At 48.8% G+C, this 12,414-nt stretch overlaps 1 protein-coding gene across 6 annotated transcripts in view; it reads right to left on the reverse strand.

Annotated features, from left to right (window-relative positions):
- The window catches only part of SLC26A11 (solute carrier family 26 member 11), a 31,636-nt gene that overhangs the window by 13,647 nt on the left and 5,575 nt on the right, over window positions 1–12,414 (reverse strand). For all 6 annotated transcript variants that reach the window (XM_030827239.1, XM_030827241.1, XM_030827240.1 and 3 more), the window contains 4 exons: window positions 12,016–12,095; window positions 9,984–10,126; window positions 1,339–1,514; window positions 849–921 (listed from right to left, as the gene is read on the reverse strand). In XM_030827239.1, coding sequence (XP_030683099.1) covers window positions 849–921; window positions 1,339–1,514; window positions 9,984–10,126; window positions 12,016–12,095 — 472 coding nt within the window. The remainder of the gene's footprint in view (window positions 1–848; window positions 922–1,338; window positions 1,515–9,983; window positions 10,127–12,015; window positions 12,096–12,414) is intronic.

Raw genomic sequence — 12,414 nt, forward strand, 5'->3', positions numbered from 1 at the left:
AGCATGTTGCTCAATGTTTAGGAGTTTTGTGAGCGTATCACTAAACATAGCCATTATTATTAATTAAATTAAAACTTTCAATTAAACAGGTAATACAGGATTTTGTTCTGCTGCCCGGGCTGGAGGCAGTGCACTATCACAGCTCAATGCCACCTCAACCTCCCGGACTCAAGTCATCCTCCTGCCTCAGCCTCCCGAGCAGCTGGTACCGCAGGTGTGCTCCATGCCCGGCTAAGTTTCATTTTTAATAGAAATGAGGTCTCGTTATGTTGCCTAGGTGGGTTTCAAACTCCTGAGTTCAAGCGATCCTCCCGTCTCAGCCTCCCAAAGTGTTGGGATTACAGGCCTGGGCCACCATGCCTGGCCCAAGGATAATACTTAAAGCTCATCACTTCCTAATTTATTTGGCATTTGGCTACTACTGATGAGGTTATTTGCATCCACTGTATCTACATGGTGGAGACGCCATAGAATATGGCTGTTCATGTAGATCTCAACCCAGCTGCATGTGCAAACTCCCCTTTCAGTGATGTTACCTTAAAATCAGACAGTAGCATTTACATCATGGACATTGGCAAGGGCCACGAAGCAAGACTTTTTATTTCCACAAAGAGCAGAGGCTGTTACAACACTCACCGGCACACCATGGGGTGGGAGGGCGAGGCCTCCTTACAGATCCAGTTTTATCATATATACATAATACGTATATCTCTATCATGAGCATGTATTACTTGGATATGAATTCAAATTTCTAAAACTAGTAACAGATAAAGGCAAGCTAGAAAGCAGGCAGGCCTAGCCTAGCCGGCGCACTGGGAGACCTGGGGTGTGGGTGACAGGTGTCTTACCGAAGGCTTTGGCCACCGCAATGCTCTCCAGGAGGCCCATCAGGGGCACCACGGCCAGCCCGGCCCCCATGTCCTGAGAGAGGAGAGAGGGATGGTGAGTGGCCTTCCTAAGGGGTAGGACCCGGCAGTGACCTATGAAAGCAGCAAGGACCCACTCCGCCCCACAGGTAACAGGAGCAAGTGCTTGTCAGCTGCAGGATGTGCCTCCTTGTCTGAAGAGGCGCCAGGTGCTGGGAGGAACACAGCAAATTCATCCTCAGCTCGAGTCCAAAGCAGGAGAAGCAGCCCTAACCACAAACGCACATCCCTGAGCTCGCTGAGCTTGCGTCCAACCTGGGATTCTTGAATAACTGAGATGTCCCTTCCTGAGGACTCAGCTGTCCTAACTGACCTCAGACCCCCTGGCACCCAGCAGACGCATCAGGGTAGGGGCCAGGCCAGGGGCCACTGCAGCCTCAGCCATGCCATCCTGGCTCCCGGCTCTGCCCACCTGCACCATCTCGGTGAAGGAGATCGTCCCATTGGCTGTGGTCACTGAGAAGGGTGGGATCCGGACTGGAGGGAGCCCCTCAGCTGTCTCCCCTGTTAGGATGAAAGGCTGGTATCCAGTCACCTCGAAGGAGTATGCAACCAGGGCCGCAAAGGAGACCACCAGGGCGTTGCGAGCTAGGAGAGAAGGAGAGGTGCGTCCAAGACCCTGCTTCCGGCGAGCGTGGGGTAGCGCGGCTGCCTCTAGGTTACTGGGACAGACACCCCAGGGGCAGAAGACGCCCCTACCGGGCCACAGTCCTCACTCTGTACTCTGGGAAACACAGCACAGACATAAGTGCTATGTGGCTGCATGAGCAGGTGGGATGGCAGAGCTGCAGGCTGCGGACAGGTGCACAAGCCACCTGCTGCCAAGCTCCAGGTGGCTGGACATCGTGCACCATGGCAAAGACTCTCTGTAATCAGGTGCCCAGGGCACATCCACCTCAAAGCACAAAGGAGGAAGAAACCAGATGTACCCCCTTCCCCAAACAACAGAAACAATGGTCTCCAAGATGCAGGACAGCAGGCATGACGGCCACTAAGACGCGGGACAGCGGGCATGACAGCCACAGGGAAACAAGGGAGGTGAGTCTGTCGCTGCCCTGCCGGCTGCCTGCGGTTTCCCTGATGGTCCCCATGTGTATGGAGGGGACCCCCTAGCAGAGCCCAGGGGTCTCCCTGAGTTCAGGAGGCAAGGCTGGGAGGGAGTCTGAGGAGGCCTGCGGCTGGAGCTGACAGCAAGGTCACAGGAGCAGAGAGGGCAGCCAGAGACAGCGCTGCAGAGATCTGCAGAGATCTGCAGAGGTGCCCTCGGGTGTGCAGCAGAGGACCGGTCGAGGCAAAGCTGGGCGAAAATCACCCAAACCCACAGTGGGGAAGAGTCACAAAGAGAGTTACAAGGGAGAATCCCAAGGACTCACACCAGAGTGAAAAACCCTCATAATTCATGGAGCATCAGGGACTCCAGAGGCTTTTACCTCAGCAGTGGGGAAGATTAGCCCAAGGCCTGGGGTTGGCAAATTTTTTCTGTAAAGGGTTAAATACTAAAAACTTTTTGCTTTGTGGGCCATAAAGTCTCTGGTGCAACTACTCAAGTCTGTTATTATTGCATAAAAGCTGACATTGACAATGTAAATGAACGGGAGTGACTTTCCAATAAAACTTTATTTACAAAATCAAGTGGTGGGCCAGATTAGGCTTGCCCTAGAATGAACACTGCTCTGGTCCAGCTCACAAAGCTTAAAAGTAAGACCTAAATGGATCAAACTGTCCTAAGTCACTTAACTGTATCCCAGAACAAAGCTCAAGAAGATTTATAGAATACAAAAATATCCAGCACGCAATAACCTCAAACTCACAAAGTCTAGCATCCATCCAAACAAAAATTACTAGGCATGCAAAGAAGCAGGAAAATATGGCTGGGTGCATTGGCCCATGCCTGTAATCCCAACACTTTGGGAGGCCAAGTCAGGAGGATCGTTTGAGCCCAGGAGTTTGAGGACAGCCTGAGCAAATTAGTGAGACACTGTCTCTACAAAAAATAAAAACTTAGTTGAGCTTGGTGGCCTATGCCTGTAGTCCCAGCTACTTGGGGGCTCAGGTGAGATGATCACTTGAGCCTGGGAGGTTGAGGCTGCAGTGAACCATGATCATGCCACTGTATTCTAGCCTGGGTGACACAGTGAGACCCTGTCTCAAAAAATAAAAATAAAAAATACAAAAGTAACATATGTTACAAAAGTAACATAGTTAAAGATGACAGAATTAACAGGACATGAAAAGAGTAACGGTAACCAAATGTAATTTAGTTAATAGGACATTAAAAGAATAACTGTAACCAAATTCCATATACTTAAAAAAATGAGAGGAAAGATTGCAACTGTTAAGATGTAGAAAATACATTTTAAAAGATTCAAATTGAGGCTAGGCACAGTAGCTCACACCTGTAATCCCAGCATTTTGGGAGGCCGAGGCAGCTGGATCACCTGAAGTCAGGAGTTCGAGACCAGCCTGGCCAACACGGTGAAGCTCTGCCTCTACTAAAAATACAAAAATTAGCTTGGCATGGTGGCAGGCGCCTGTAATCCCAGCTCAGGAGGCTGAGACAGGAGAATCACTTGAATCCGGGAGGCAAAGGTTGCAGTGAGCCAAGATCATGCCACTGCACTCCAGCCTGGGCGACACAGCGAGACGCTGTCTCAAAATAAAAAAATAAATAATTTTTTTTTTTAAAGTACTGAAAGAAAAAAAAAAGTCTACAATTCTATAACCAGCAAAACTATCTTTGAAAAATGAAGGCAAAATAGACTTTCAGACATACGAAAGTCAAAAGTTGAAAGAAGACCAGGAGTAGTGGCTCACGCCTGTAATCCCAACACTTTGGGAAGCCAAAGTGGGAGGATCCCTTGAGCCCAGGAGTTAGATACCTGGGCAATGTAGGAAAACACCATCTCTATAAAAAGTAAAAATAAAAAATTATCCAGGTGTGGTGATGCACGCCTATCGTCCCAGCCACTCAGGAGGCTGAGGCAGGAGGACTGCTTGAGTCTAGGAGTTCAAGGCTGCAGTGAACTATAATTGCACCACTGCATTCCAGCCTGGGTGACAGAGTGAATCTTGTCTCTTAAAAAAAAAAAAAAAAAAGCTGAAAGAATTAATCACCAACAGGCCTGCAACAGAAGAAAAAATAAAGTCCTTCAGGTAGAAGGAAAATGATACCAGATGGAAATCTGGATTTCTACAAAGAAATTAAGAGCACCAGAAACAGTGACTACGTGGATAAATATAAAAGACTTTGTTCCTGCAGGGAATGGTGGCTCACGTCTGCAATCTCAGCACTTTGGTTGGCTGAGGCAGGAGCATCACTTGAGGCCAAGAATCTTTGATCGGCCTGAGCAACACAGCCCGTTTCTATAAAAAAATTTTAAAAATTAGCCAGATGTGGTGGTGCGTGCTTATAGATCAAGCTACTCAGGAGGCTGAGGCAGGAGAATTACTTGAGCCCAGGAGTTTGCAGCTTCAGTGACGGATCTTGGCTCACTGCAATCTCTGCCTTCCAGGTTCAAGCAATCCTCCCACCTCAGCCTCCCCAGTAGCTGGGATTACAGGCATGCGCCACCATGCCTGGCTAATTTTTTGTATTTTTGGTAGAGATGGGGTTTCGCCATGTTGCCCAGGCTGGTCTTGAACTCCTGAGCTCAGACAATCTGCCTCCCTCAGCCTCCCAAAGTGCTAGGATTACAGGTGTGAGCCACTGCACCTGGCCTGTTACAAGGTTCTTATATCACATGAAGTTGAAGTTTAATGTATACTGTAGCAAGATAAAGATGTTTACCACAAACCTTAAAGCAGCCACTTAGAAACAAACAAACAAAAACTAAATATAGCAGTTACAGCTAATCAGCCAATAAAGGATACAAAATGGAATCATAAAAAATAATCTAACAGAGGTAGAAGGAGGGGGAAAAGGGAACAAAGAACAAATGAGACAAACAGGAAACAAACAGCAATATGGTAGATCTAAACTCAAACGTACCAATAATCACATTAAATATAAATGGCATAACATCCCAATTAAAAGGCAGAGATTATCAGATTAAAAACAAATCCCATCTATATGCTGCCCATAAAACATAGCATTAAACACAAGAACACAAATCGATTAAATACGTTAAAACTAAAAAGATAGGAGGCTGGGTGTGGTGTCTCAGCACTTTGGTAGGCCAAGGCAGGTGGATCACTTGAGGCCAGGAATTCGAGACCAGGCTGGCCAACATGGCGAAACCTCATTGCTACTAAAAATACAAAAATTAGCTGGGCTTGGTGGTGCAAGCCTGTAATTCCAGCTACTTGGGAGGCTGAGGCACAACAATTGCTTGAACCTGGGAGGTGGAGGTTGCAGTGAGCCAAGATCACACCATTGCACTCCAGCCTGGGCAACAGAGGGAGATTCTGTCTCAAAAAAAAAAAAAAAAAAAAGTAAGAAGATGGGAAAAGATGTGCTAACACTAAAGAAAGCTGGAGTAGCTCTCTTAGTATCAAAGTAGATTTCAGGGAAGAGAATATTACCCAGAAAAAAGAGTATCATTCCAAAAGAAAATTATAATTCTGCATGTTTTTATACTAAAAAACAGAGCTTCAAAATATATGAAACAATAACTGGTAAGTAAGAAAGGAAAATAGACAAAGTCATAGTTATAGCTGAACTTATTTCAACATTCTTCTTTTAATAATCAACAAAACAAGTAGAAAGAAAATCAGCAAGAATATAGTAGCCTGAGATAACCAACTAGACCTAACTGACGTTTACAGAACACTCCACCCAACAATGGCAGAAAACATGTTCTCAAGCACACACAGAATATTCACTAAGACAGACCTTATTCAGGGCCATAATACAACTCTCAATAAAGGAAAACAGATTTAAATCACGAAGTACATTTTCTTATCACAATGGAACTAAATTAGAAATCAATGGCAAAGTACTAATTGGGAAATCCCCAACTATTTGGAAACTAAATAACTCCCATGGTTCACAGGAGAAATCATATAATCCACTTCTAAATAATCCACAGGTCAAAGGAGAAGTCAAAATGGAAATCACAAAGTATTTAGAACTGAATGAAAATTTAAAAACAGCACATATATCAAAATTGTGGGATGCAGCTAAAGTAGTGCTAGGAGTGAAATTTACAGCATTTAAACAACCATATTAGAAAAGAAGAAAGGTCTCAAATCAAAGACCCAGGGTTCCACCTTAAGAATCTGAAAAAAAAAAAAAAAAAAAAAAAAAAAAAAAAGCCCAGGCACAGTGGCTCACGCCTGTAATCCCAGCAATTTGGGAGGCCCAGGCGGGTGGATCACCTGAGGTAAGGAGTTCAAGACCAGCCTGGCCAACATGGTGAAACTCCGTCTCTACTAAAAATACAAAAAATTAGCCAGGCATAGTGGCACACACCTGTAATCCCAGCTACTTGGGAGGCTGAGGCAGAAGAATCACTTGAACCCAGGAAGCGGAGGTTGCAGTGAACCGAGATCATGCCATTGCACTCTAACCTGGGAGACAAGAGCGAAACTCCGTCTCAAAAAAAAATTTTTTGAAAAAAAAAAAAAAGATAAAGTTAACTCAAAATAAATAGAAGAAAGGAAATAATAAAGCCCCAAGCAGAAATCGATGAACTAGAAAACAAAAGCAAAAGGGAGATCAATGAAACCAAAAGTTAGTTCTTTGAGAGGATCATAAAATTGACAGACTTCTAGACAGACCATTCAGAAAAAAAGGCAGATGACTCGGGTGAAGTCCTTGTTCTGCCTCCTCTCAGCTGTGTGGTCTTGAGAAGTTCTGTTTTATTTTTCGTCTTTCAGAGGTTCACTTTCCTCATTGACAAAATGGAGAAAATAATAAACTCATCCTCAAAGCTGTTGTAAGAATCAAAAGCTTATTTTTTCTTGAGACGGAGTCTCACTCTGTCGCCCAGGCTGGAGTGCAGTGGCGCAATCTTGGCTCACTGCAAGCTCCGCCTCCTGGGTTCACGCCATTCTCCCGCCTCAGCCTCTCCGAGCAGCTGGGACTACAGGCGCCCGCCACCACACCCGGCTAATTTTTTTGTATTTTTAGTAGACACAGGGTTTCACTGTGGTCTCGATCTCCTGACCTTGTGATCCGCCCCCCTCGGCCTCCCAAAGTGCTGGGATTACAAGCGTGAGCCACCGCGCCCGGCCAAAAGCTTTTTAAGTAGTTTCCCAAGACAATGCTACACACACTGGGGAGAAAGGAGTCAGCAGCCCTACACTGTAAATGTTTCTGAAGTTTCTGTACATTACGATGTTTTGACATTTTAAAAGACCTTTCTGGCTGCGGAGAGACTGCCTTCAGGGTTAGGCAAGTCTTAGAGACAAAAGCAGCCCGAAATGTGTCTCTGATATGCCAGCTAACCCCTCTGGAGCCCCTTCCTCCACCAGCCTGGCCTGCACCCCAGGAGGCAAGATTTTTCTGCCTTAAGCCTGAAGCCCACCAAAATTCCTCCAACTGCCAGTCCTAAGCTGATCACCTTTCTTTACCTTGCCTTTATCATGAAAACCTCAATAAAGGCTGTAGCCTAAACCACAGCTTTGGCTTCTCCTCCTGGCCACCCTGGTGTCCTCTGACATGGCCCTACGTGACATGTTGTGCCTCCTGTCTCTAGGACCTGTGAGTACAATAAACTGGTTTTCTTCCTGAGCCTTTCTCTGTCTCCCCTTGTGGCCACACCTGACTGATCATCTCATAAAGTCATACAAAACAAGTCTCTGAAAAACACGGGGTCTCTAAGCATTTCCCAAACTTCTGACTTCCTTTTTTTTTTTTTTTTTTTTTTGAGAAGGAGCCTCGCTCTGTTGCCAAGCTGGAGTGCAGTGGTGCAATCTTGGCTCACTATAACCTCCGCCTCCCGGGTTCAAGCAATTCTCCTGCCTCAACCTCCCAAGTAGTTGGGATCACAGGCACACACCACCACACGCAGCTAATTTTTGTATTTTTAGTAGAGACGGGGTTTCACCATGTTGGCCAAGCTGGTTTCAAACTCCTGACGTCAGGTGATCTGCCTCCCTCGGCCTCCCAAAGTGCTGGGATTACAGGCATGAGCCACCGTGCCCAGCTTCCAAACTTTGACTTCTAAGGTGATCCCATGAATCCCCTGGGCATGCCCTGAAGAATACAGATTTTGATTAGGAGATCTGGGGTGGGGCCTGAGATCCTGCCTTTCCAGTAAGCTTTCAGGGGATGCCCAGTGCCCAGGCTTCTGGTCCCAGGCCACACTCTGAGTCTCAAGGTTTAAGATAACAAGGCATAGGCCAGGAGCAGTGGCTCACACCTGTAATCTCAGCACTTTGGGAGGCCAAGGCGGGCGGATCACTTAAGGTCAGGAGTTCGAGACCAGCCTGGCCAACATGGTGAAACCCCGTCTCTACTAAAAATACAAAAATTAGCTGAGTGTGGTGGTGCACACCTGTAATTCCAGCTACTCAGGAAGCTGAGGCGGGATAATCGCTTGAAACCAGGAGGCAGGTTGCAGTGAGCCAAGATCACGCCAGTGCCCTCCAGCCTGGGCAACAGAGTGAGACACTATCTCCAAAAAAAAAGATAACAAAGCATTTTCACTATTTCGCGGACAACTGAACTAAAGCTCAGGAACTTCGGAAGCTACTTTGCAAGTCTAAACCCAGGCCAGGCTGGGACTGGAAGCCGGACATCTCCACTCTAAACTCAGCGTCCTCTGCACCCCACCAGGCTCTCAGTGTTCACCACGGCCTCAAGTCTGCTGAACAGGATCCAGGGAGAGACCACAGGGAACAGACCAGCCTGGGCAGGCAGAAGTGACTCAAGAGCTAAATCCAGCCACCCTCTCTCTTCTATGGCTGTTGGATTTGACAGCCCCCAAACAGCAAGGCCAAGCTCGGGCTATTCTGAGCTTAATCTGTCCCCTTGGCTCTGAGAAGGTTTGGAGTCACCTATGCTTCCTGACTTTCCTGGGTGTGCCTTCCTCTCTGGGCATCCCTGCCCGGTGCTCAGCCAGGGGACCCATGCCCATCCTGGATGCACTGAGAAGAGGCTTCCACTTCCCCCAGGGTGGTCCTTCACCTGCTGACAGCCCTGCTGCTACTCCACGATGCAGCCCTCACCACCCCTTTCTCAAAGGACCCTTGGTTGTCTGTGGCTCAGCCTGCAGCCTCCGCACCTGAAGCCGAAGTTGTACCCCACGAGCTGCACAATTCAAACAGAGCCTGTTGGTTTCCGCGGAATTCGTTCTCTCTCCCCAGGACCTGCCAGTAGACTGGGTTTCCCCACCTCGGCAGCGCTGACATTTTAGGCCAGATCACTGTTTGCTGTGGAAGCCTGTGCACCGTCAGGGGCACAGTGGCATTCCTGGCCTCTCCTCACTAGTTGCCAGCAACTGCCTCGCCCAGTGGTATCCACCAAAAATGTTTCCCAACATTGCCAAATGTCACCAGGGGGCAAAACTGCTTCAGGTTGAGAACGGCCACAGCTGGCCAGTTCTCAGCTCTGGCTGTGCATCATTTTTCAGCTCTGGCTGCATCAGAACCCACCGAGTTTGGTTCGGAGTTTTAAATGTCCCAGAGTTTGGGCTGGGCACTGTGGCTCGCACCTGTAATCCCAACACTTCGGGAAGCCGAGGCAGGCAGATCATTCGAGGTTAGGAGTTTGAGACCAGCGTGGTCAACATGGTAAAACCCCGTCTCTACTAAAAATACAAAAATCAGTCGGGCATGGTGGCATACGCCTGTAATCCCAGCTACTCAGGAGGCTGAGGCAGGAGAATCACATGAACCTGGGAGGCAGAGGTTGCAGTGAGCTGAGATCACCCCACTGTACTCCAGCCTGGGCGACAGAGCGAAACTCCATCTCAAAAAAAAAAATTAATTAATTAAATAAATAAATAAATAAAAAGTACATGTCCCAGAGTTTGGTGTGGTGTTTTAAATGTCCCAATGCTCAAGTGACACCCAGACCAATGACATGAGAATCTCTAGGGTGGGACTAGGACTCCCCAAGTGACCCCAACCTGCAGCCAAGGTTGCACAGGATGTCAGCCAGAGGCCCCTCACCTGTCGTAGCAGCCCAGACCAGCCCATGGCTGAGCCGCACACCTGGGGGCATCTCGGGGTGGATGGGAGGCATGTGGTCCCGCATCAGCTTCAGCACCAGCAGCAGCAGCATGCAGACCAGCCCCAGGATGGCATCACCTACCCTGCGGACAGGCAGAGGACTGGTCACCACCCAGCTTGGCCCAGGCGTCCTGCTGACTCGAGCGTCCTGCTGCTGCTTAAGCTGAGAGGCGCCAAGAAGCTCCCAGGGGAGGCCCAATGCCCAGGCTGCTGGTCCCAGACCACAGTGAGTATCACAAGTAAATAAAGCATTTTCAATATTTTCACTGTTTCGCACACACTTAACTAAAGCTCAGGAACTTTAGCAAGCTACTCTGCAAGACCAAACACAGGCTAGGCTGAGATGTTTTCCCTTAAGTAATATGCATCCCTGTTCTACTTCAAAACTCTATTCAAAATTCAGTAAGTACACAGGCTTGAGCAGGAGAGGCAGTGGAGAGGCCCGGGTCAGGATGATGGCAGAGCAACGTGCTCACATTTTCACTCCTGTAGCTCTCTGGGATTCAAGTCTGTGGAACAGGATCTGGTGAGTGACCACAGGGAATGGGGACCAGCCTGAGCAGCTGATGCTCTCTGCAGGTGGCTCTAGAACAAGTCTGCCAAACCCACAGCCTGTGGGCCACGTGCAGCCTGGGACGGCTTTGAATGTGGCCCAACACAAATTTGTAAACTTTCTTAAAACATTATGAGCTCTTCAATGATTTTTTTCTAGCTCAACAGCTATCATTAGTGTATTTTCTGTACAGCCCAAGATAATTCTTCCTGTGTGGCCCAGGGAAGACAAAAGACTGGACATCCTGCTGTAGACATTCTAGAAGGCTTAGGACTAAACGGTCAGTAAGGCCCCTTTCACATGACAGTCCATGACGTTCTCTGACTAGTCAGGCTCCGTAATCACTGCTCCCCCATCCGGCCGACCCCTGCCCACTGGTGCCTCTGAAGGGCAAGGAACCTACTGGCTTCCAGCTGGGTGCAGCTGCTGGGAAGCTTTGGCAGATCAAAGGGGAGGGGAAGATGGTCCAGGATCACCCCCACTCCCTCCAGGCCACAGCACTGGGCAGCCATCTCTATAGCTCCCCAAGATCATTCCTCCTCCAGCCCCTTCCAGCCAGAGAGGTAGAGAGGTATCCTGCCTTCCCGCTGGATGGTCTGGCAGGGAGGTACCCCTCATCAGAGGCTTTTTTTTTTTTTTGGAGATGGAGTCTCGCTCTATCACCCAGGCTGGAGTGCAGTGGCATGATCTCAGCTCACTGCAACCTCCATCTTACAGGTTCAGGCGATCCTCCTGCCTCAGCCTCCCGAATAGCTGGGACTATAGGCACGCACCATCGCACCAGACTAATTTTTGTATTTTTAGTAGAGACAGAGTTTCGCCATGTTGACCAGGCTGGTCTTGAACTCCTGACCTAAGGTGATCTGCCCGCCTGGGCTTCCCAAAGTGCTGGGATTACAGGTGTGAGCCACAGTGCCCGGCCATCAGAGGCTCCTTAAACCACCTGAGGGAAGTGCTTGGGTCTCCTCATCTCTCATCACAGCTCCACCTGCCGTCCCTGCGCCACCTGCGTTCTGTCTGCGTTAGCGCCCCCACGCCACGTTCTCCTCCTTAACAAATCACAACCTGAGAGACACACTGCCTTCTTTTTCTTTACACAGTCTCTCCCCATTCCTGTCCCCCAAGAAAGCTTTGTGGAGAGAGGAACATTGCCCTGCTCTAGCTCCCCAGAGCACAGCTTCTCGAACTCTCCCCTGCACGCAGACCACGGGTCTCCTGTTAAAACGCTGGCTCTGATAGGGCAGGTCTAGAAAGGGCTGAGAGTCTCAGTTCGTGCCAGCTCACAGGTGCTGCTGATGGGGCTGCTCTGGGGACCCCTGTTTGAGCAACCACCAGGGGTGGAAGTTGAGGTGGGGGCTGGGAGAGGAGGTGTGGAAGGAGGAGCTTCCTTATACGAGGGAGGAACAAAGCCCGGGGTACCTGGTCTCTGCGATCCTGAGGAAGGTGTGGTACACCTGCAGGAAGAACTGCCTGGGGATGTTCTGTAGTCCCAGCAGGTTCTGTCCAAACACAGAGATGCTGATCAGAGGTCATGCCCCCAAACCAAGGCCATCTGTCCCCAGCTCCCCGCCCACCTCCCCTAGGGCTGAGACAGTGTCCCCCTGCCCTGCCCCCAACCCTCATTCCCGGGGCCCATCTTAAGGGCTCAGGGGTCCATCTGCCCACTCCCAACGCCCCCTAGGGCAGGAGATCAAAGTTAGCCTCGTGGGAGACAGTATTTCACAATTACTGGGTCAGTGATATGTTTCTCTAAATTACTTTTCTCATAAAAAACAATGTAGGTGACCCCGCAGCAGGCAGACAGGTTCTACAGCTTGA

This window comes from Nomascus leucogenys, chromosome 14 (assembly GCF_006542625.1).
Source record: "Nomascus leucogenys isolate Asia chromosome 14, Asia_NLE_v1, whole genome shotgun sequence".
Classification (NCBI taxonomy): Eukaryota; Metazoa; Chordata; class Mammalia; order Primates; family Hylobatidae; genus Nomascus; species Nomascus leucogenys.